The sequence below is a fragment of the Chelmon rostratus genome, chromosome 4, assembly GCF_017976325.1.
Source record: "Chelmon rostratus isolate fCheRos1 chromosome 4, fCheRos1.pri, whole genome shotgun sequence".
Classification (NCBI taxonomy): domain Eukaryota; kingdom Metazoa; phylum Chordata; class Actinopteri; order Chaetodontiformes; family Chaetodontidae; genus Chelmon; species Chelmon rostratus.
This window is the reverse complement of record NC_055661.1, coordinates 5,139,530-5,164,661: the sequence shown is the minus strand read 5'-3', so window position 1 is coordinate 5,164,661 and position 25,132 is coordinate 5,139,530. Positions and strand designations below refer to the sequence as shown.

The following is a 25,132-nucleotide window of genomic DNA, read 5'->3' as shown; positions in this document are numbered from 1 at the left end:
TTTGATAGTCCAAAGGTAGATTTTCGGTGAAGCATTGAGGACTACAGAACGTGAAGGGCAGAGGGGGCATGGAAAGGTCTGTTTTTAAGGCACTGTAACTGCTTCCATTCCCTTCCCAAAAGCAGGTTGAGGGAAAAGCCAAGGCAGCACGGAGGGCCCTTGGCGGTCATCCTGGTGGATAAGAAGTCAAAGCCTTGCTATCCCATAATCCTTCACTTCAAAATGGACCCTGAGCCAGAGAGTGAGAGTGTTTTTTTTCTGCATTGTTTAATGGAGCAGGGGCTGGGGATGGGCAGTCTGACATCTCTAAACTGAGCTTAGTGACATACAGTATTTACACAAACACTTTTGGGAGAGCACGCACTCACACACCATCTTGCACAGACATGCAGCTGTGCGCACGCATGTTATACAGGTGCTCACGAACAAAGACACGCACACGGACTGCGGTTACACACTCACAGACAGACACACACAACAGAAACGGCGGTGGTGCGGTTTTTCGGGTCACAGTCACAAATAAGTCCTCTTTAAAGTGAGTGGAAAAGTCCCTCCTTCCTCTCTCGCTTAAAGAATAGTGCAGATGGTAGGATTCTCTCTTTCTTCCCCCTCTCTCTCATCTTTCATCGTAATTGTTTTTTTGTTTTTAAAGAAAGGATTGAGGTTCCCTAAGCACAGGACAGATAGCTGTGATGGACAGGAGGCTTGGCCGGTCGCGGAGCTGTGCTCCACCCCTCCCCCTCTCCGCCCCCTCATTCTCTCCCCAACTCTCTGACAGAAATGAGACCTGAAATCAAAGGTCCAAAGCCCCTTCAAATGTTTACATAAAACTACATGCAAGAGCAAAGTAGGCTCCTCCATCGTTCTCTCTCTGCCCCCCACCCCCCACCCACCCCCTTTATTCTCTGTCTTCCTCTCTATGTCCACTCGTCGTGTCGTTGTCCTCTCATTTGCTCTCCATGTTGTAGCACTGCATCTCACCCCGCTCCCTGCCGTCGTAGCCGGGCAGAGGCTGCCCGTATTTGTCCACGCACCAGCAGTAGCCCCGCCTCCTGCCTTTGGATGGACGGCACTGCAAAGAAAAAGAGGAGGAAAAAAAAATGAGTGTGTTGCTTGTTTGCTTTTAGGTAACACTGCGCAAACGTGTGCAGCCTTCAACAAGAGGGATTGGACGGTTGGCACCAGCAGGGCATCAACAAACATCACTCAGCTAGCTCTGACTTTCAGTCAGGGATGAAGACTGTAAAGTAGCGCAGGACTTATCACTTTGAGACACACTGTGAAAACAGACAAGCGTTTCCAAGGTGAAGAATTACCAACACAGCTTTATCAACACCACCCTCAGCGTGCATGTGCATATCATGAGACTCTATCTCTCTCTGTTGGCTTTTAGATTTTGGACGCTTGTCAGCAGGCTAAGTCATGCCTCAGCAGAACTCTAATAAGACATCCATCTCATCGATCATGGAGAGGAATGCCCTGCTGTCTGGAACTGTCTCTGAGTTTTCGTGTGCACGAGCTGTCAGAGATAAACCTTGGAGATGATGCAGCTGCTTGCCTTGTGAAAGACGATAATAAATGCATCAAGATCAGAGTGGGAGAGCCTCGCTCAGGCATCCACGTGCAGCCAGTATGCTGTTGAGTTTGTCCCGTCTATGACTTTATCAGGCCCTTGTGCTCCGGTCCAGTGGGGGTAAACGCGTAAAAAAAGTACATTATTTTCAATAGAGAAGGGCAGGAATGAGGAAAGTACTGAGTGAGCGAGAGTGAAGGAGTGTGAAGGTAAACATGGAGTTGCTAAAATATTTGCCAAGGCCAGTTGGAGGGCTGCAAGGAAACCAGCGCTGCTATTCTGGGAAGCTGGCAGACACTCAAAATCATCTGGAGCTGATTATGGCCTGCGCGTGCACAAGCACGTGTGCATGTGCACACATAAACACACATCAGCAAACATGAAGGCGCACACAAACAAGAGTTGTATATACTGTACGTATGCATACCCCCCACCTGCTTGCATTCATGTGCCCTCTCTCTCTCTCTCTCTCACACACACACACACACACAGGCACACACACACACACACACACACACTCATGCACATGCACAACACACACACGCAGTAATATCAGATGTCCCACAGGGGGCCGGGCTTTGTAGAGTGGCAACTTTATGAGCTCCATTTGGGGTACACATGAAACGACACAATCAGTCGGGCCTGGCTAAACTCTGGCTCAGAATAATCCTCCTCCTACCCATCATCTCCCCCTCGGGGAGTGGTGACAGAGTGGCGAGGTGACCAGTCAGGGCCGACACATGCCTGTCTGTCTCTCTGCTTGTCTCACTGCCAGTGCAGTCTGAAAGTAACGGACAGTATATACAGTCCGTAAGTACACAGTATATACAGCATGTTTGGCTCTGTACACCAGAGCACAGGATTTCAACTGAAACAACACATCTGAGGCTCAGCTGCTTACTCTGAGCATGAAAGGATAAGACCAGTGGTTTTACAATTTTTTGACAGTTTACTACAAACAACTTCAAATCAAAGCTAAAGCTTCTGAAGGTTTTCTGCCTTACCAGGCTGCCATCACTTGCCATTCACTTCTGCGCAATACGAAAATCAGTTAGCGGACTCTTGAAACTTAATGATGAACATAAAGTCTACATTGATTTCTGTCGAGGTAAAATAATTGTTATGAGCTAATACGGTGCACACTTTTCAAAGTGGCGCCCTGAAGAGCTGATGCACATTGACACCGGGAAATCGGACAGTGGTGTATACCAGCACACGCCTAAATGCTGCTGATGTGTTGATATACATGGTTGAGGTGTGAGGTTGCTTTGAAGAGCATCTTAGACGGGGGTGCAAGGGGGTGTTGGCGTTCATGGGAGGAGGTTTTGGTGGATGGAGACTGCAATTTGTGCTGCACCTTCTACTAACAGTCAACATTGTTTCCTTTTGTTTGTTCACTTTGTTTCCAAGAGTTACATGAGATGATTGGGTTACAGCATTCAATATAACTTGATTAGAAGTTGTGCCAGAAGTTACAGAAAATAGAGTAGTCCAGTTAGCAAGTTAGCCAACTTGGATAGCATCCTCTTCTCTGTTGCAGCCCCCGGAGAGCCCAGCTCCACTCCTCCAAACACTGAGTTCCTTCCTAATGCCGGGATCAGACTACACGATGTTTTTTGTCTTTGATGATGGTCACTGTGACAATCACAGTGCCATAAACTCTGACTGCGTCTTGGTCAGGTGACTGGCAAGTGCTTGGTATGACCCCAACCAATCACAGCATTGCACGAGTTCAGACATCATTGGGGAGGCGGGTGAAGCAACTGTCTATCAAACTGACAGAGGCGTTGTGTGTGATGCTGGTCTGTCTGATGTCTTATGTACCAAAAAAAAAAAAAAAAAAAAGGAAAATTGGCTGTGGATGTGCTCTAATATTAAGATGTGGTGTAAACTGTCATTATTTATACATCTACTGGGTAGCATCTGAATATTTATTAGACAGGTACCACAAGTTTCACATTTAGTAATTTATTGATTAAATTTTTTTGACAACATTGCCAGCTACTCTGCAGGCTGATGAAGTGCTTCCACTATTTCTTGCCAACATTTGTCTTTTTTTATCTTGGTCACGGTTCTCAAAACCAATGTCAAATAGGCAGAGCTACTTTTCCTCTCCTTCTTTGTCCCACCTGACAGTAGCAGCCTCAGCATCCCTCCTCCTCCCGCTTCTCGCCATGGTTACCTGACTGTGCTTTGGAAAGACCATCTGATTGGTAAACACTCAGGAACATGTTGTGGGAGATGGCACAAATTCTGCCATACTAGTCTTTTCGTCTGGACGTTGTGGGGTGTCCCACGTTGCACGACAGGTCGTTTAGCATGTCACACTACATGGGCATAGAAGCCAGATTGTTGACAAAATCGTCTCAAAATCGTGCTAAATTCATGTAGTCTGATCCCAGCATAACTAGCTTGTTGAGCTTGTTGGCAGGGTTATTTCCAAATTTTGAAAACATACCTACTAACGCCTCTAAAGATCACTAAACTTGCTTGCTTAAAGGTAAAAGAGCAGTTTGCCTTACGGGGAGTTGGGTGTTGTAACGGCGTCTTGGCAAACGTCTTGAGCAGTGACTTCCCTTCTATTCCAGGGCAGCGTTGTGGTCACGGTGACTGGACAGACATGCTGCGCAGTGGGTAAACTGTTGTTTGTTAAGATATAGTTCACTATGTAACTCTCTCTTCCTCCCCTTGGGAGATATTTCCCACAATGTTGTAACAGTCAACCATGACCACAACTTCCCAAACTTTGACCAACGAGCTGTGGTTGCCTTGACATTACCCATAAAGGTGGCATGTCATAAAATAACCACGTAGAAGTTACACCCAGGAGCGCAGAGCCGAAACAAAGCTCTCCTAATACTTATGGACTGCACTGCAGGCAGACAGACACCGAGGCAGACAGACAGACAGGCTTTAGAGTGTGACCAGGTGTCTGTTTCCGGCGTAGTCAACATCCACGTGCAGCCTGAGTGCATGATCAAAGGCAGCTTTATAGAGACAGAGGCCCATTAAAATACCAACAACTACTGCAGCAGTCTGGGGGCAAGTACGCAGCCCAACACGCCCCATTCTCACACACTAACATCATCGAGGGAGTCTTTTTGGTGAACTCAGCTTCCCTCCTTCCTATCTACTTCTCTTCTTCCTCCTCCTCCTCCTCCTCTTCTGTCTCACTGTGTTTCTGTCTCTCGCTCCTCTCCTCCCTCCATTCCCTCTCATGGTGCCATCGTCTGAGTCTGCGGCCAGCTTCTATTTTAGCCCTGACCCAGTGGACGAGACTGCGGAGAGGAGCTTAACATTGTGTTCCTCCGCTCTGGTTAATGATGATGGAGTCCTGTATGTGCCTGGTGAATGTGTGTGTGTGTGTGTGTGTGTGTGTGTGTGTGTGTGTGTGTGTGTGTGTGTGTGCATGGGAGGGTTGAAAAGCCAAAGGAGAGGCGGAAGGGAGAGGAAGAGCAAAATGTGCATGTGTGCATTCCCCTGTTGCTTGGCTACCTTTGAATTTCCGCTCAGTCTCTCTTTCATCTGTGAACTATTAGCAGTCATCTCAAGCAATCCTTTCTTTACTGCTTCAATCTACACACACACACATGCACACACACGCACACACACACGCAAACACTGTAGGAGAATGCCGAAGGCGCTGAGGACTGGATGTCATTTTACAACTACCGAAGGAAGATTTTCGGTGTTTAAGACAACTTTTTGTCGTAATCAGTATTTCAAAACTGAACTTTTCTTCAAAAATAGAGTAGAAGTCAAACATTTTTCTTCATTTGAACTATTTTCTACATTGTAGATTCATAATGAAGACATCAAAACTACACCAAAATATATATGGAATTATGTAGCAAACAAAAAGTGTTAAACAGAGCAAACCCTGCTTTATATATTAGATTAGTCGAAGTGGCCACCTTTTGCTTTGATCACAACTTTGCATACAGTTGATATTCCAGGTCATCACCTGGAACGCTTCTCCAACAGTCGCAATGAAGTTCACACATGTCCTGAGCTCTGGTTGGCTGCTTTTCCTTCACTCTGCAGTCCAGCTCATCTCAACCCATCTCATCCGGGTTCAGACCCAGTGGCTGTGGAGACCAGGCCATCTGATGCAGCTCTGCATGCTCCCATCTGGTCAAACAGCCCTCACAGAGCCTGGACAAATGATGGTCCCACGAAGCACAAACCAGATCACCAACAGAATCACGGAAGAAGCATCCCCACACATCACACCTCATCCTCCATGCTTCACGGTGGGAACCACACAAGCAGACACCACCCACCGTCTTTTCTGTCTCTTGTAGACAGACGGGAACCAAAAATCTCAAATCTCAGACCAAAGTTCAGATTTCCATTGATTCAGTGTCCACTCCTTGTGTTTCTTGCTTCTGTTGGTCTCCCTCTGCACTGGTCCTTTGCAGGAATTCAACCATGAAGGCCTGATTCATGCAGCCTCCTCTGAACAGCTGATGAGATGTGTCTGCTCCTTGAGTTTCATCAGAGTGTTTGATGGTTTTTTGTGACCGCACTTGAAGATACGCTCAAAGATCGTGAAATTTTGTGCTACGACTGACCTTCACGTCTTAAACGATGGACTGTTGTTTCTCTTTACTTAATTGAGTTGAATAGTGCTCTTTACTGTGTACCTACACTACCTCTGCACAATACAACTGATGGTCTCAAACACATTAAAAAGAAAAAAAAATCCTCTAATTAAATTTTGACAAGTCACACCTGTCAACTGAAAACCACTGAAGCTGGTTAAGATGATAGTAATGCCAACAGTGTGCAAAGCTGTCATCAAAGTAAAATGTGGCTACATTGAAGAATCTAAAATATAACCCAGCCAATTTAATTCAGACTCTGAACCCAGGCTGACTATAGTTGGTGTCCTCCATGAAGGAGTAAGCTGCAAACTTTTCAGAGCACCTTTAAGGCAGTGAGGTGAGTAGTTGATTCTCAAAACACAGTTTCTGGAGTTCCCGGTATTCCTTTAGGCTGCTCACTAATCCTTGTACCTTGAATGACTGAGTCTGAACCTCAGCTCGGAGGTCAGCTCAGACCGTGTGCCCCATATTCTCAGCCCCAACACTGGCCCTGCGTGGTCCACATGGGCGTCACTAAAAAAGCTCATTTCATCCACCCCGCACTTTCATAATGCTACCTTTATGGGGTGTGTACGCGTGTGTGTTGTGCGTATGAATGCGCGCTCTTGTGATGCCGTCGTTATAGCTAATAGCAGTGCCGCTGGGCTTCACGGACATTAAAAAGAGCCTGGTCTGACCACAGGATAAACACAAGCTCATAAAATGCAGTGTGTGAATGTTTGTGTGTGTGTATAGGGGTGCAAGTATATGTATTTCTGTAAAAGAGGGTGCATCTCTGTGTTTGCAAGTGTATTTGGGAGCAGCTGCAGGATATTGCTTTTTCAAAAAAGCAAAAAAAACCTTAAACGAGAGGCCCAGTGAATTCAGCTCCAGAATAATTTGTGCTTGTTTTAATGGAGCCACCCAAACTTTAAAATAGTAGCCGGAATAATCAATCAATAGAAGTAATAACTGAATGTGGTGAAGGAGAGGTGGTATGACAAGAGGGGAAGGAGGGGATACTTTTTAAATGGGACACATTTAGCCAATTCTCTATTAACTGAAATTTAATCAATGATTACCACCACTCTAATGAAAGCTACTTTGCTCCATTCATATTATTTTAAACTGATTACCTTTCAGTTTTGCGAGTGGGGGTCAAAATCCGCTCACTTGAGACGGCCATCATTTTTTGACATTATAGAGACTACAGGGCCACATATAATCAGATCTATAGCCAGAACAGATGCACACATGGTGTAAACATGGACGTGTTCACATCTGTTTGCCATCACACAGTTGGCGCATATACTACGAACGCTTGCAGTCATTGTCAAATAACGAAGTTTATGTTCCAAGAACCCTTGTAGCTACGAAAGTTTGAAAAATGCAGTAATTTAGGCTCAATTGATTTGAAAGAAAAAAATTGATAGATTAATCAATAATGAAAATAATTATTAGCATATCATGATGGGGTTTATATTCTACAACAAAGGTGCTGGAAAATTATAGTTTTGTTATCAGTACTGAAAAACAGGTACTGTAATGGTACTAATAATGACAAATATGACGGCTCTACATATTATGCAACAGCCATGGCACAAGAAAAAGTAATTTTTTTTTTTTTTAATTACTACATATCCCCCAGTGAGAGGGAAGGCGAGGTGGATTAGGAATCCAGGGAGGGAACAGAACGAGGCAGAGAGACAGAGTGAAAATAGCTGTCTGGGTCCCCGAAGGTTGGCCAGTTATTATAAAGCCATTGTGGTCGGTGTGTATGTTTCCACAGATCCTTCTGAGTCACGCTCAATAAGTCAGCCCTTATGGGCACTGGCACTGCTAGGGCCCAGTGAGGGAGGAGGGATAAGGGTACGCGGGCACCTGGCTCACATCCTTAACCCACTGCCTCTTCTTCCTCCTCCACCTCCTCTTCCTCTCAACACACACACTAAACTCTGAAAGAGTACACAGAGAGACGCAGACACTGTCGTCCCATTCACAGCCCTCTGTGGGGTGATTCCTGGCCAAACAAGGAAGGAAAAGCCAGGTGGGCGGAAGGGCAGGATGGACAGAATGACGGAGCGGGCAGGCAGAACAAAAGACGGGTGGATGACTGTAGGCAGGGCACAATGGGGGTAATGATGGGTGGGTGAAATGATGAATAAGAGAGAAAGAGCCTGAGGGAGGGGAAAAATGAGAGTGAGAGAGAGTGTGAGACTTTGAGGGGTGTAATGAGTGGGTCAGTGTTGGGCATGCATGGCCTGAACTGGGATACTGGGCCAATTCATATAACTGTTGCTAAAAATAGGTTTCTCTGTAGCCGAGGTAGGGCTAACACTGCTCAGACTTCCCCTGCAGTGCTGGGCCGCTCACATTACCAGCAACATATACACTGAAAACTACGCACATACATGTTTATGACTTTTTCCTCGTGATTGTTGACCATTAAAACAATATTCTAACCCAAATCAGTCTTTCTGCTGGCTTGAAAACATGGTTGTCAAAGTTGGTACTTTTGTCCTTCTTGGAGATCAGAGGCTGTTAACGGGTTCAACGGATTCCAACAGCGAGTGTTCAGAGTGGAAAAGCATCCAGCACAACACTTCCTGTAAACATTCAAATCCACAAAACAACCGACCAGGTGTGGGGAGGTGAGACTGCAGGACTTCATATTATCATGTTATTACTGTGTCCCTCTCTATGACAGCCACTTTTGAGTGTGGCCACAGTGAGCAGCTATAAACACTTCTCCCTTCAGACGTGGTCAGACGATACATTGAATGAACTAGCTCGTTATGAGTGTACCCCATCTGTTATCCACAATTCGCCCGTCAGCTGAGTGTGTTTAAATAGTAATTGTTTCCCCAAAATATGGCTGAATAAATCCTTTGCACAGTTAGCAGCAACGACCAACCAAACCAGCAAAGTGCCAAATGACAAATGGCAGCAGTGTGTGTAAAATGAGTGTCATATACTGAGCATGGTATGTGTGGACAGTGAGAAAGGAAATATGCTGCAGGAGTGCCTACTGAAGCTTCTATCATGATTTTCAACACATTCTCACTCCCAACTCGTCACACAGGGGGGCTTGGTCACAACCTCTCGGTGTCACTTTTTAAAGTGCTGGGAACCAGTTTAGCACCATTTTTAAACATGCAGTGTCCGCTTAGCAAGGTCCAGACAGACTTTCAAAATAAAGCTTGCTGAGAACAATTATAAGCAGATGGTTAACACTGTGAAACGGTCACATGTTGGTTAGGTTTAGGCAACAAAACTACCTGGTTAGGTTACGGAAAAGATTGTGGTTTGGATTAAAATAAGTATATTACTTACGCACGTTAATTAGATACATTAACTGACGTACATTATGTTCATTTACATTACTTCACTTACGGAAGAAATAAGCCTTCACTTTTGGTTTCACATGGGACACGAAACCCGGTCTGTTGGGTGAAAGTCCTGCATTTGACACAGCCACCCCAGCTTCATCCATAGGTGGACTTCTCTCGCTTTTTATTTTCCGGGCGTGTTCTGTAGGTGTGAGAACAGGTTGGATTTTGCCAATTATGCCGATTTTCCTTCAGGTGTCAAAATCTATCACCATTAGAATAAATAGTGACTGACATGGATCTCATCTGCCTGCAGCTGCTGTTCTCTGTTAGTTCTCTTCAATGGCAAAGACTTTTACAGCAACCCAGAAACATTTCCAGAACCTTCGGACATTTTCTTGCATTTCAACCAGATGAACCTGTTTCCGGGCTTCTGGTGGCCCTGCAACTGCAGAGTTTGCAGTACTTAATATCACCAACTGTCCCCCTGATCCAAAACTGATTCAACCTCCGTGCTGTATTCATTCAAAGTAAGAACTGGCTGATGCTAATATAGGGATAAGGGATGGGATCTAAACAATAGTAGTAGTAGTAGTAGTAGTAATGTAGCTGAAATCCTTAATATGGCTTAAAAACAAGTGAAAGATTCGGCGAGCAAGAGAAACAAACCAGAGGCTTTTGCTGATTGACTTACAGCACTCAGACGATCATCACACTGAGAACAGTATCTGGACTTTCTGGCATTTCTAACCTCCCTTTTCATCACTCCAGTCTCCTTAATCGAAACATCATGGTTCTGCATCAGATACAGAGAACAACACATTGCATCTCAAATGAATCCGTTACTTTCTTCAATCTGTCACGCCTACCTTGTGTCTACCTTAGTCTTTGCAGTTCTCCAGAAGCAGTGGAAATCGAAACACTTTTAGTCTGCTTTTCACTTCTGCAAGTCTTACACAATGACGCTATATTGTTGAGCCTTCAGTACTGGAACTACATGGTTGAAAATCTGTGTTAGTTTCTGGTACTGTTGGTGGAAAAGGTCCATGTGAAAGATGAAACGACCAGCTTTTACCAGCCACCTTTCAACGGAGATAGATAGCGATACTGAGGCAGCTTGTGTATCATGTGTATGGTTATGCCCCTTTTTCCTCCACTCAGTCCTTCACCCCTCCAGCCCCTCACCCCTCCCTCCCACCCCTTGCTCCCTTCTTTTCACAGTATTGTCACCCTAGACGGTTCACACGGTCTCCTCTTCGCTGTGTTTCCGGTCATAAATCTCTGCAACACACCGTGAAGGCACATCCCTTCGGATGGATTTAACACAACACCCTGCACCCCACTGGCTCTCTGAGAAAAGGGTGACAAGAGCTGGCACACTGCTGCACACACACACACACACACATTTACACACACACACACACTTAGACCAGAGCGGATGCTTTCCTGGTAGATATTTGTTGATGAAATCCAGGAAAAGACCAAGGAAGAGTCTGAATTCAATAAAAGTAACAATGAAACCACACTTTGGAGACTTTGGGGAAAGAGTGAAGTAAGAATCTGAGAGGGTGATTTAATTCTGTGTGTGTGTGTGTGTGTGTGTGTTATGGCTTGATCTGGTCTCTGACTCATGGTGCTTACTGGGAGTTTTTGGTGACTGGCTTTTCTCAGAACAGGCTCTAGCTCTGTGGAATCCCTCCGATAAGGCTTCCAACCTCAGGAAATTGGATGGTGGTATTTATTCAGCATGCTGTGTGCCTTAGCGATGCCCCACCACCCCTCCCATCCATCCGCCACCTTTCCTGTCTTGCCCCTCCTCTCTCCAGGCCAGCACATCACCCAGCGAACCACTCCAAGGAATTTTAGTTTTCCCGTCTTACAAATGAGCAGGCCATGGGTGGCCCGAGTCTGCTGTACCACAGACAAGAAAAACTAAACCAGTGACAGCCTGTTTGTTTTTTTTCACCTCACCAACAGCACCCCACACCTACACACCCTCACCAAAACTACCGCCATCAAACAAGCGCCATACATACACTCCCCTGCCGCCACATCTACCGTGCCACACACACTCCCAGACCACATTCTTACATCCCTACCCCCCACACTCTCCCACACCACACACCCACAAACACACCTGACCGACTTCATTTCCTGTGAGGCATGAGTCAGACGGCTGCAGTGCATTTACCGGAGTAATACATGGTTATTAGCCATTCTGATAATATAGTGTTGATGTGGCTGTCAAGGCAACCCGAGCTGCAAAAAAAGGGGGATTGTGCATGTGTGGGTGGGTGGGATGAGTCTGTGAGGATTCTTTGGAAGTGTTCAGGCATGCGGTGGGTCTATTTGCAAGTCTGCAGGTGTGTGTGTGTGTGTGTGTGAGAGAGAGAGAGAGAGAAAGAAAGATGAACTAGCAGGGAGAAACATTCACCTGTTTTTTCTTGTAGAAGCCCTTTCTGTCACAGTTGGGTATGCGGAAGCCTCTCGGGTTGAGCACGTTGCTGATTTTAAGACTGCTCAGGATGCTCTCCATCTCCCGCCGACACGGCCCCTAGCAACACGGCAAACACACCCCAACAACACCAATATTACACACTCATCCTTGCACAATCACAGACATACGGAACATGAGGAGTGTTCATGCAATTACATACATTGATGGTGAACATCAGACTCTATAAAAGTTAACCTCCTCAATGCTGAACGTCCCATTAACTTCCCCCTGCGCAGTTTTAAAGCTAGAAAGAGAACTTACATAGCTGTGCAAATTATTTCCATAACATATTTTTGGTATCTGCTTGTTCAAACACATCCTTTAAGCTATATGATGCAAAAACCGGACGATGGTCATTTCATGGCTGCAACATCACACCAATATTAAATAATCGTAATGTCTTGTACATCTTTATACAAAAGTCCCCTGCGTTCAGTTTGGTATCTTTGGAAATTTTGACTAGAATTTAAATGTTTTTTTCTGCAAAACAACAACAAAAACAACCTTTCTATTTGTCTGAACAACATCGAGTGGCAGTGATGATCCCGCTGTTAGGTCCAGGTTGGAGAGGTTAATTTCAAAATTAGATGTCAGCTTTGTGGAAAAAGTGGTACCCTGTCTTAGAAAATGCTTGATAGCATATAACCAAAAATTATGTTGTTTATATGATAGTAGATAACTTAAAGGTACCATGTGGAGTGCTGACCACAAATTGCTCTGCAGATCGATGTTTTGATGAGATTCCACCATACTGTTTGTATCTCGTGTTTTTCCTGCACGTGCATGAGGCTGCACATGCATACCGCCTGCCACATGTTAAAAGCTATACCTTCTTGCCAGCTGCACCCATCCATATGCGATGGAGAGATAGTAGTGTGTCAGGGTTAATTCTAACAAACCACCTCTGCAGGTGATTTTACTGATGAGTTCTTTACTAGGGGTGCTAATCAGCGGACGGAGTCTTGGAAATAAAAAAAACCTTGCAGTCTGATTCACTCTGGCGGCCTGGGCCGTAAGGCGCCGACCATGAACTACAACGTCCCCAGTTCGTGTTCAGTCAGGGACTCGCTCCCCTGCCTTCCTGTCATGTCTCCTCAATGAGCGCTCTAATAGTCAGACTGCTGTCTCTCCATGGCATATGGTGATGATTCCTATTGACAGAGGTTGGTGGTAAAGAGATAATGAAGTAGGCAGTAATTAAGATAATACTATTAAAGACATCAACTAAGCCAATGCTAGCTTACAATGTTTTACGACATAGAAACTGTATTCAATGCACATATTCTGATATTTTCATGTTCATATGGGCACCTGACAATTGTTTTAAGTCAGCCTTGAAATGATTCTTTTGGGACTAAAGTAAAAAAAAAGTCTTAACAATTAGGCTAAAACACCACCTGGTACCGTCAAGTAGGTGTTTGAAATACTTAAACGCAAAGACCAGAGGGTCAAAAAGACAGTTTAATCAGTTTAACCAGAGTCCAAATAAGTGTCACACAGTAAAATATACTGATTACGATTATTTTTTTTAAAAAAGAATGAAGGTCTGCCTGTCAAACACACTGGGCACACTTTCCTCTGAACACACTTTCCTCTGAACACCTTACAGCTGTGAACGGCCAAAACTTTGTGAAACAAACCAGAACTTGTCCAAAGGTAAATATGTAAATATGTGTGTTTGTGTGTGTGTGTGTGTGTGTATATATATATATATATATATATATATATATATATATATATATATACACACACACACACACACACACACTTATATATGTATACTCTTTTTCTCCTTCTTCTCTCTGGGTATGTTATTTTTATACATCCAGTTTTCAAATAGCCAACTTCAGCATTTTAAATCTGGTGCAGAGCTAACTAGTTCGCTAGCAAACAACCTAGCAAGTTAACAACATTTAGCTGCTCGATAACAGGCTTTCTTCTTTTCACTGTGCTTGATTTCTGTTTTTTAAAAAAGCCTATATTATTAAGTTCAGATTCACAGTTGTCCATATTGTGACCCAAATACAAAGCAGCTTGAGGATTAACGAGCTAGCAAAAAACCTAGCAAGCTAATGGTTTGCAGCCTCTCAAATGCTCTTCTTACCGCTGGGTAAAGGCTATCTGGTTTATGACATTCCTAAAAAGTGGTCAGCAGCATTAATGATTAAAGCATTAACAATCCTGATTCCAAAAAACTGCTTAAAATGTAGATGAAAACAGAACGGATTCATCTGCAGGCGAACTGCGTTTACCAAAAACATTTTACAAAGTGTTCCTGAGTACATGTAATAACATCCTTTATAAAGTCATGTGTTCCACAAAGTGGTGAACCTCGCTCCATCCTCGCTTGGGAACAACTGAGCCTTTCCAGGATGCTCCTTTCATACCCAACCCAATGTTTTACAAAGCATTCAAACTTTTTTGGAGTCAGGGTTGTACAAAGCATTTATTTTATTTTATTTATCTGGGACTTATATTAAACATAGATGTTGCTGTTTGATGTATTGGACCAGAGTTAGTTTGAAGCTGATTTTCATCTGCAGTCAGTGGGGTCACAGTCAACAACTGTGTCATTGCTTCTTTTTTCCTCCACATAGCAGCACTATAACACATTAAACAGAAATGTCATTGCCTCTGGGTGTGACTTACATACTCAGTCTCCCTCTTGTTCTCCAGGGAGAAGTTGTGAATGTCCATATTGGTTCCTCCTGTCACTGATTCCACCTTGTAACTCTGAGTCTTCCTGTTGTGATCTTTCTGGATCAGCTTGTTGTGCAGCGGAGGCCTGGTGTCGATCGACCCGTGACTGTGGCCGCCCTTGACAGTCACCACGCCAGGCAACACCATCATCGTCGCCGTCACGTTCGCACAGCCTTCTTCTACCTGATTTGTATCTGTGTGGATAAAGATAAGCCATCAGTTTTCAGACGTTTCAGACTAATGAACGACACTGAAGTTACCGTCGGAGCTTCCACATTCCATTCACAGGTTAATGCGACAAATGAATTATGAAATTCAGTCTTTGCACCATTTACAGTTTTGGTAAAGTGTCCTCTATTGTATTAAAAGCCTCAAGGCCATTTAAAACCCACTTACAGACTTGGGAAACTCGTATTTTTAGTCACAAAAACCAACTACTACTACTTTTCCTGGATTGAGATTACACAAAACCAGATCTAGATCAAAAACCACTGTGTTTACACTCATCAAATCTGGACTAAATAGACTCCAGAGACTGTTTGACTTGCAGTGGAATCATCCTTTTTCCTGTTTTCATGAATAAATATACAAATAGAATAAGGCTTTTTCATATCTGAAACTGTTAGTTCATTGTTAATCTAGTCCAGGTTTGACAAGTGTAAGAATAGTGGTTTTTAATACCACTTCTACACCAAAATGATCATGTGTACGTGGGTTTTTCAAACTCCTTTTCCATTGCCAGTAGATGAGTTTGAATTTCTCTTTCGTGTGCCTGATTTGTCATGTTTGATGTCAAGAACGTGTCATAAAACAGCAGAAATGGAGGTCAGTGACAATGCTGGTGGTTACTTGTTTTATATTTTAATTGAGATAATGAGGATGAGAAGGAAATGGAGTGCAACGATTTGACGATTCTGTCTGATATCAGGTAACATTTATGCAATAATGTCCAGAAGTCCAACATGCGGGAAAAGGGGTGAAATTAGCGCGTCCGCTCATGTGTCACTGCCAGTTGAAGCTGGAGCCAACTGTCATTTGACCTGGGAATGAATGTGATTGTACCCTTTCCCACTGAAGACAAAAGCCAGATGTTAGTGGGTATTTGCGGTCTTTTTGTACAGTGTGAAAGAGGCTTAAGTTAGACCTGGTCTTATGGGGTCTTGATTATGTTTATTGGATTAGCTTTGTTTATTACATTTATTTTTCAGATACCATGTACAGCAAAACATTCATCTTACACAAGAAGGTAAGAAGTACCAGATTTAGCAACTGGATCATTTCCACCTGCAGTCCTCTGCAGATTTTGTGTAGACAGAATAAATGTTTCACAAATCCTAACATGGTTTTTCTACAGCTTTCAGGATTCTATCGTGATATCTAATGATGCTACTTTTTCAGCTCTATGTGGTGCAAAAGTGGGGAATCAGTTTTTTATCATTTATTTTCCCCTAAACTTTCCATGGAAGCTACGATTTGGAAGCTAACGTCAGCATCATAGAGTTGTTCTACTTTACAGTTCTGATAAAACATTGTATTCCAGCAGAATGAATGCTTGCTGTTCTTAATCCAACAGAGACTTTTTGGCTGTCTAAGAGAGGCCTGTTTGAAAGAGACAAAATAAAGTTAGCTCATTGCCTTGTGGGCTGTTTGGAGCCAGAGACGAAGCCAAGTAATAAACAGAAACATGACGATTTCATATCCACAAATTTCCACAGCATGCAGACCAAGAGATAGAGCCACAGAGAGGAACTGAGTGTAAACAAGACTTTTTAAGGACGCTGTGAAGCAAATGTTGTGTATGTGTTTTTATGTGCAGTGTGGGGACTAGGGGATTGGGGCTAAAAGAGGAGGAGGTTAGGGCAGCAAGAGGTAAAGTGGCAGATGAGGGAGCAGATATATTAATAGCCCGTGGTGCTGGCAAAGATTCTTGTCACATCATGAAAGACAGAGTGGGGACCATCTGACCGAGAGGAAGAGAGGAGGGGGCTCCAAACACCGGTCCCTAATATAGGAGAGGACCAAACTACCCGTCATGTGCCGCCTGGTTGACCACACCACAACAAGGACACAGTCGGAGGAGCTAACAGAGCTCAGAGATATCCCGGAGAGGGCGAGGGATGATGGGAACACACATGCAGCGGCTCGCACACCCCCAAACACAGTTTTAAACCGTTAACTCAAAGCAGATTTTGTGTTCGAGCGCTGCGGTGAGGGCGGCGGACGGGCATGTAGGGGTGTAGCTCGTGTGGGCAGGCAGGCTGGCAGCCCACCCTTTCTCCGTGGCCACCTGATCAATTAGTGACGTGGTCGGGCTCCACAGGCTCCCAGGCTCTCAAGAACTTAGAATAACAACATGGATGTCAACAACAACATTGACTGGAACAAGGCAGAGTCAGAAGGCAACAGATGCTCTTTAACCTGATACGGCCTGCGCAGTTTTCTGAACTCTGCAAAAAGGTCCATAACCAAGGACAAAAATATTGAGGCCTTTTTAAGATTGCAAGCATTAATTTTTATTGTCAATATAAACTCTTATATAACGTTCCAAGGAAGTCTCGGGCGTTTTAGATAAACACATTACGCAATTTGTTTGTATAATGGCACAGGGGTAAATAGCACAAACTGTGGTGAGGAGAGCTTGTTAATGTCTGGGAGGAGAGGCTGCTGTGGAGCTGGGGACTGATGGCGGTGGAAACCACTGGGCTGCACTTACACACTCTGACCAACAGGGGAGCTTGGGATCATTTCCCACCTTTTTTTCCATCTCCAATGGTGGAGATACTGTAAATTTGTGTGCAACGATAGAGCCTCTCTGCTGCTATTTATTGTGTTCTGCTTTACAAGCTGGGGGAGTGCTAGTAGAGGATAAGGATCTCTTTGTTCCCACTTTGGAAATAATGTTACATCAGTGAATGAAACTAGTGATAAACTGATATAAAATGACACAGAAAGACAGGAAGAGAAGTAAAGAGAGAAATGTACGAACTAAGTGACAGGAATCAAAAAGGTAAATTGGGCAAGCTGACGATGGACTGCGAGTGTGTGTGTGTGTGTGGATGCTGGTGGATGCATAAGCATGTGTGTGTGTGTGTGTGTGTGTGTGTATGACAATGTGACTGCTGAGTGCTTGCACACCACACACTACTGTGGCCAAACCAAATAACCAGGAAGAAGAAAACACACACAGAGGCTCCTGGAGGCCTGACGTCAGCAGTGCCTAAACACACAAGAGTGTGTATTCACATGGAGGTGGCATGTGTGCCGTTTCACCAGTGTGAGGAGCATGCATCCATTCACACAAAACACCATGCAGATGTAAGATCTCTCAATATTATCAGAGATACTAGCATGCAATGAAGAAAATGCAGTTTGGGCTCAATGATAATGACTTGTGTCAAAATGAGTGTGTGTGTTGGTTGCTTAAAGGGAACTCTGAGAAATGACCCCCCCTCCCCATTTGCCACACACCCGAGATGTTTTGGCCCACATCCTGGACCGGGAAAGCAGCAACACATATTTTCATGCTGTGTACAAAAATCCAAGAGCTTTACTTGAAGGAAAATAAGGACATTACAGAAGACAAGGACATGGTCTGCGCTCAGCCTCAGCTAAATACTGTCTACTTACAGTATGTATGTGGCATTCCTTAACTATTGGTTTTAGAGAGCCAGGCTGTGTGCGCGCGCGCGTGTGTGTTCGGGAGAAAGAGAGATGGAGCAGTGTTGTCATTTACAACAAACAATCTGCAAACCCCAAACGACAATCTTTTAATGTCACAAATGTCACTGTGCATTTTTACGCATGACGGTCCAAAGCTGTGCGCACATGGAAAAAGTGGCCGCCTGGTGGGAAAGCAACGATTAACTGCTGTGTAAACCTCCGAGCCATAGCTGCTGTTATCCACTCAAACTTTCAGGAGGCTAGGGGACCTGTTTAACCAACGAGGAACACGTTACTGTGCAATGTCAAGCCTCCCCTCTAAAACCCAACGGCTTGGACTGGTGCAAAGCAGCCCGGTGAATCCACCTTACGCATGGTTCTTATCTTCTGCAGGCCAGTCCAAGCATCTTTATCTCAACACAACGCACTTAATGGGTGTTTCCATGAGCAGGGAAGTCCTCAGACCTGGGCAACACCTCATGGGGAGAGCGCCTGTCAAAGGCACCACGTAACAACACACACACGCACACACAAACAAAAATAAAAAGGTGTCTACACGCACACACTCTAACCTTGTTTTTGCGCCGGTATGAGAATCCTGTTGAGCTTTTTGGACGCGGCGCTTGAGCACACTCCCCGTCCCTCCAGCAGAGCTTGCAGCGGTCGGCTTTCCCCCGGCTGGTGCTGGCAGGTCAAGCCGGAGCCGCAGCGCGCCGTGTACACTCCACACGCCTGTCCCTCACCGAGGGCGCACGTCATGCAGCAGCCGCAGCCGGGCTCCCTCACCCGCTCCGCGCAGTCCTTCGGTAGCGGCTTGCACAGCAGGCGCGCCCCGGCGTCGCACGGCTCGCATCGGACCACCGGCCCCACGGTGCCGGCGAGCCGGGCGAACGCAGCCAGCGCGGCGGCGAGACAAAGCACACAGAGACCGGGCATTCTGCCGATTAAGCTGGTCACAAAGGGACAGTATGTGAGTTGTCACGTAGGCTTAAGGGGACTCTCTGTGACACAGCGAGCCGGCTAGCCTTCTCCATCTGTATTTTCTTTTACGCGAACTTCTCGTTTTATACAGGCGGAAAAAAGAGCCAACAAGTCACACCCTCCTCCTATGAATAATGTAAACGGAGAGCCCCGATATGAGGGACCGCTACATCCGTTCTGAGGACAGAGCTGCTCAAACATTCAACTCTTTTAATCGCTTCTAGTGATTAAGTAGGGACTATTTATCTGCAGCGCTTTCATGTGCTCTCTCTCTCCTGAAAATAAAAAAAATACCCAAAGGTGTTTGTTTCCAACTGGAAATTTGGCCTCTTGTAAGAAGACAGGCTAGTAAAGGGAGCTGCAGATGCCATGTAGCTTGACAGTGTTGGTTGCATTTATCTTCACTTTCACCAATATAAATGTTTATAATGTTACAGATTACATGCACATCTAGATTTCCAGCTGAGAGAGAAGTGAGCTGCACCAGGGCAGGTTTCTTCTGTGTTGGCCCAAACCTCTGGAGGTTTCCACACCACTGGCCACATCCCCTGCTGGCATCAATGGTATGTGAGTGAATGCCATTGGTGGTACCCCCCACATGCAAGACTGATAAAACATTCCTCTGGGCATGTGTGTAGGTGGCCTCTATATTAACCCACTAAAACAATAATTTCTTTGCATATAACCTCTATGTGTGTGTGTGTGTGTGTGTGTGTGTGTATGACCGCATGCTCAGTGGAGGGTGCAGCCAAAGAGGTATTGCCTTACTGTTGTGGGTTGTAGAGGCTGCAGTGTTCGGATGCACATGTCAGTCAGAAAACCAGCCACAGCCACCGCGCACGTGCAGACCAGGCTGCATACCTGACCTCTTTGCCCAAATAGCTTCAGAAGCGGCGCTCACCGTTCACATACCCCGAGCAGCCCTGGTGACCTGGCACCTTGTACGAGCCCCATCGGCAGGCATCCAGGCCCCCTGCACCTTCCCTCCTGTATGCCCCCCCTCGACCCCACAGGATTTCAAATTATTAGAGAGAAAATGTTCAGATTCTGCGGGCTCAGCATCGCCCCCCTGTCCGGCATATCCTCCTGTTCTGCAATAACAAACGCGAGAGGGGGGTACACACTGAGAAAATAAAGCAATCAGTATCGGCCATTGTGTGATTTCCACCACAGAAGCAGAAAAAGTGTTGAGACTGCATTATGAAAAACAAGCAGAGGGTAAGGAAACACCCCCGGAATAGCAAGAAAACGTCTCCAGCTAAGATTAGTTTTCTTATTACTTGACATTTTTTTTCTCTTTCTGCATTTTTTCATGTCTGAAATATTCAGCTTCTGACCTTTGGCTTGTTTATTGTCTGTCCGTCCGTCCGTCCAGGGTCTGATTTACCTAAAGCGCCCTCACCCTTTAAACTGCTTCAGCAAAAAGACGCTTTTGGGAAACTGTGCCCCCTTTGTGTGAATACAGCTTGTTTTGTTGTACTTTAAAGGTGACGGGGTTCGTCCTGATGTGCTGTTATTGTTTCCCTGACTGAAGATAGCTGCTAAACTGGTCTTCAGACAGTATATAAACAGCCTAAATGGACATGAGTTTTCTGATCTGTTTGCTTGATCAGTTATCATGCTGTGCAGAAGAGATAATGGAGATGTGGTAAGGGTCTTGCAGTCAGGACATAACATTCACCTTGTCCCGCATATATTCACTGGGATCCTCCAGAATTCAAGATTCAACAGTCAGCACAAAGTGTGTTGTAATTTGCCTCGGGACACTTTGGGTATAATAACAAGATAAATCAGACAACTGCTGGCACCTGCACGTCTCATTTCCCACCATATGTTCAACCCCGTCTGTGTTGCAGTCTCTCAAACCGCAATAAGGGATACTATTTGTCTTACTCAACTGTCTTGTCCTCATCTCGCGTGTGCACCTTTGTCTTTTATCCTCACTGTCTCCTCTGCCTCGAGGAAACTGATATTCTCTCGTTATTAATCTCTCCTTCCTCACAGCGTCTCTGTCTCAGTCAACATTCCTCTGCGTTACATTCCCACAATGCAGCACATTTCAGGCCGTAAATCATTAATTGGAAACTTAAAGTCGATGACGGTCCTCAGTAACACTGGCACAATGCACTTTATAATTTGAGGCTTTGTGGGAATGAAGGGATCTGGATAGATTTATATGTTCCTTCCTCCACATGTGATTCGAGCAGCAAATTTTCTGGCTGTCAACATATGCTGTCTTCATATGTGAGCTATACCATCAGTACGCGCTGCACTCGCTCACCACGTTATGACCAGCAGATCTCTCCACACAATTAACATCTGACATGGATCATGGATCATATTGACAGAACTGCAATTTTCTGCTTTTTTGTGCATCTTGTTTTGGTGTTTTTTACCATCATAGTAACAGTCATTGACTCTATGTGAGAGTCAGCCGACAGAAAATTCTAGCATTCTGCTACTAGCATTTTCCAGAGCTTCGTATCAAATCTCACGGCCTTCATCACTGGCAGTTAGCTCTGTTGTCATGGAGATAGCTTAGTTAGCAAGACCAGGCTGTATTCGCCGATGAACACAGTGACATGTGGATGAAAGCTCATGAAAAAAAGCTAGATGGTGGACGTTGAGTTAAGATTTTTACTGTTTCTGAGATGAGGAATGAATTTTCACACTCGTCATTACCGTCAGTTATTACCAGTCGTTATTACAGAGATGTCAGACCATGGCAATACCACTAAAATTAAGTGGGATGGGGCAAGAGACACAAGCAGTCAGACAGGTCGTCAACAAGTTTTAAACAGTTTATCCCGATTCTCTTATAAAACAATATGTGGATGCGCCCAGAAAGTCCAGCTCTGTCTGTTTGCGGCTGACAATTTGGGTAATAAATTCACCGTCCACTTGTGTTTATTCTTCAAAACAAGTTTTAGCCTGATAACCAAATTCTTTAGTTACAACATTTGGGATCGTCTGACTGCTCATGTTTCTGTTTCTTGACCCGTCTTTTAAGTGTCATCGTTGTATTGAGTCCACAGGCTGTCCCTTTCCATACGCAACATTTGATCTGTAATGATCTGCTGGAATTCAAAATTCTCAGTACGTCATATTCCATCTGATTTAACAGTCAGTTCATGACTGGTGGCGATATGTCCCACCCTAACCCGCAACCTGATTTCTTGAGAGAGACCCAGTGAGTACAGTCTCATCATATCTGATGAAACTCCTAAAATGAAAATGCTGGAAAGGCAAGATCCAAGTTGTAATAAAGTTGATAATGAAAGTGAAAGTTCCATCTCAAAAAATGGCATTTAGCCATGTAAAACTCTGTCAGGGGAATGACAGAAGAAAGCAGATTGCTAAAATGTACCCGAAATTTTCCCTTTTTAATATTCTTCATCAAGGTTTTTAAAATGACTTGACTTCTTCCTCACTTTTTCTTTTAGGATTGAGCAGAGCAAGAGGCTAACAGTTTTATAATTAATGAAGCATTCCTTTAAACAGATAAACAAAGGCCTCTCTTATCAACTGAATCCATTTCCACTGGGTAAACATCAGTATGACGCAGCCCAAATGTTTTAAGCTTGTCATCTTTGTGTCTCCTCAGCCAACACAGCCATTTTCAATCTTCCCTTTTTTTTTTCTCACAGTTCGGTTGCTTTCCTATCAGGAGAATGATTAAAATGTAATTTTGTTGAATGATGTCGACTGTGGCTTACAGGGGAAAGAGCATAAATAATGTGTACTGCCAGCTTCGTGTTGAGGAAAATCATTTGGTGCTCCTTTACTCAGCCACGGTGCTGACAGCGAAGATGGGCCTCATCCGTCATGAGGGAACATGAAGATCGGCTAATGAAGCAGGGTTTATTTCTGCAGGCTGATTATTGCATCTGGGATGTTTCGGGGCCTTTAAACGACAAGCCTGTAGTAGTAAAATCTGGTAAACTTGCAGTTAAAAAATGTAAGAATGAGTTGATGGATGCTTTTTCCATCATAATCAGAAGTGACATCTGACATTACCTTTTAACTGTTTTTTTCTTTTCTTTTGGTGGATCAAAGAGGATGTAGGCCGTATGTAGGATGCCAACTTGGGTGGTAGACATCTGCCTTTGTTAACCACCGTCCTCAGACCCCATTAATTTGGCTGTTTTGGGGTTAGGGCTGACAGTTGAATCGTTTTCCAGAAAGTTCAAGCTCTATAGTTGTTGTTGTTGTTGTTGTAACTGTATATGAAATACTTGGATTTCTATGTAGGCTTTGTGTGGATAGCAGGCAGGTAAATAACCATGTCAACACAGTCCTGTTTAGTTTTTATGTGTTTTCCAACTTAATCCTGAAAGTTTCCACAGCAGCTGTCACAGTGGCTTTCTTACAAAGCACAGGACTGACTTCTGAGGAAATGTTCCAGAAATGATTAGTGTGCTCATTATGTCATAATCGCACAAGTTGTCACCCTTATTCTAGAGATAATGGTGCAGCTTTTATTGAAATCTATTAAATGCCACGCAAGCTTTTAAAACCAGCCGTTCTTTATTGATTGCTGTAATGGGGGCTGCTCGACAGGAATGAACTCTTCCTGTTATATCTGTTTTCAATAAATTGGTGGAACGAGCACGGCCTGACTGCTCTCTGTCACAGCCTGCATGTCATGGTTAGAGAAACATCTGGAGACAAGAAGAGGAAGACGGAAAGAGGAATGTGTAGAGCTAGAAAGGTGAAGAGCGGACCAAAAAAAAGTCATCCAGCTGAAGGTTTTTAATCACAGCAGCTGCATGTGGGAGCAAAGAGAAGTAAAGAGGTTTGGGTTCGAGCATGTGTTATGATGTGTTTGTGGTGAGGTCTGTGCCGTTTGTTTGGGCTGAAGTTGGATATGCCTGGCAGCTCTCAGCAGGAGGTCTGAGTCCTGCCCAGCAGAGGATCACTCTAATTGGTCAAACAGGCAGTGTGGCACCTTGGATTGAACTCATGCCTGGAGGCCAGGTACGGCATACTTTGCAGCATACTGAGGAAAGATCACAGTCATGTGCTCACTGTCACCGTCTGTCCTCCCACGGCTGGCTGGACGGAGGAGGAGGCTGCTATGGGAAGGAGATACAAGGCTAGACAATCTCGCCAGGCACTCTCAGGTTGACCAACTCAAGTGACACTTTCCTGAGAGTGGGCCAATTCCAGGCTGCTAAGAGGATCAGTTTCTCCTTCCTGTCCTGACACACATACCCAGCTAGCGCCACTCAGGAGTCTTCAGGCTCGCTGCTCAGCAGGCACAGCCGCTTCAAACACTCTTCCACGCTTTCTGAAAGCCATGCAGCCCTGCAGCACGGACAGGATCAGAGAGTGTTTGAGTGCAAAGACAAAGTCCTTGCTAAGAGGATTGAGGACTCGCATAAAGTCTAACTGTAACCACAGTAAGGGAGCAGGCAAAGGCCAGCAGTGCAGTTCATGTAACTTCAGACAGACTAGTATAGAATAGTGCAGAAATTATTTTTGAGGGAATTCATCGGGACTGAGACTGAAAATACTTACGGAAGAAGAAGCAGACAGAAGAGAAGGATGACACAGTGGGGGAGAGAGGCAGAGAGGTGTCTAATCTTGGATCTTGGAGTGACGAGGCTTGCACCGAGTCACATGTGATGTCACCTCCGAGGCCAGGCATGTCTTCCAGGTCAATAGATCCTTCTGAGGAGGAATGGACAGTTTAGAGAGAGGGTTGAGGGGAGGAATGGATCCATTTACTAAAAGAGGTGATTCTTCGTCTGCTTCTTTAGTGATACTGGTACATGTAAGAAATGTAGTTTGTTTGCTGCGCTGG

General features: G+C 44.7%; 1 protein-coding gene across 1 annotated transcript; it reads right to left on the bottom strand.

The window, feature by feature from the left end:
- Positions 1-946: 946 nt before the first annotated feature.
- On the bottom strand, positions 947-19,360 carry igfbp3 (insulin-like growth factor binding protein 3). The gene is made up of 4 exons (XM_041935023.1): positions 18,918-19,360; positions 14,635-14,879; positions 11,923-12,042; positions 947-1,072 (listed from the first exon to the last, which is right to left on the bottom strand). The coding sequence occupies exons 1-4, from the start codon at positions 19,279-19,281 to the stop codon at positions 947-949; spliced, it is 855 nt and encodes a 284-aa protein (XP_041790957.1). The 5' UTR covers positions 19,282-19,360.
- Between the last annotated feature and the right edge of the window lie 5,772 nt (positions 19,361-25,132).

What these genes read in the sequence shown, in the direction of transcription:
- igfbp3 (XM_041935023.1), bottom strand. Translation starts at nt 19,281, where the DNA reads ATGCCCGGTCTCTGTGTGCTTTGTCTCGCCGCCGCGCTGGCTGCGTTC. An exon ending in CATACCGGCGCAAAAACAAG is followed by an intron (nt 14,880 to 18,917) that starts GTTAGAGTGTGT and finishes TTATCCACACAG; the next exon opens with ATACAAATCAGGTAGAAGAA. An exon ending in GCTTCTACAAGAAAAAACAG is followed by an intron (nt 1,073 to 11,922) that starts GTGAATGTTTCT and finishes TTTTCTTTGCAG; the next exon opens with TGCCGTCCATCCAAAGGCAG.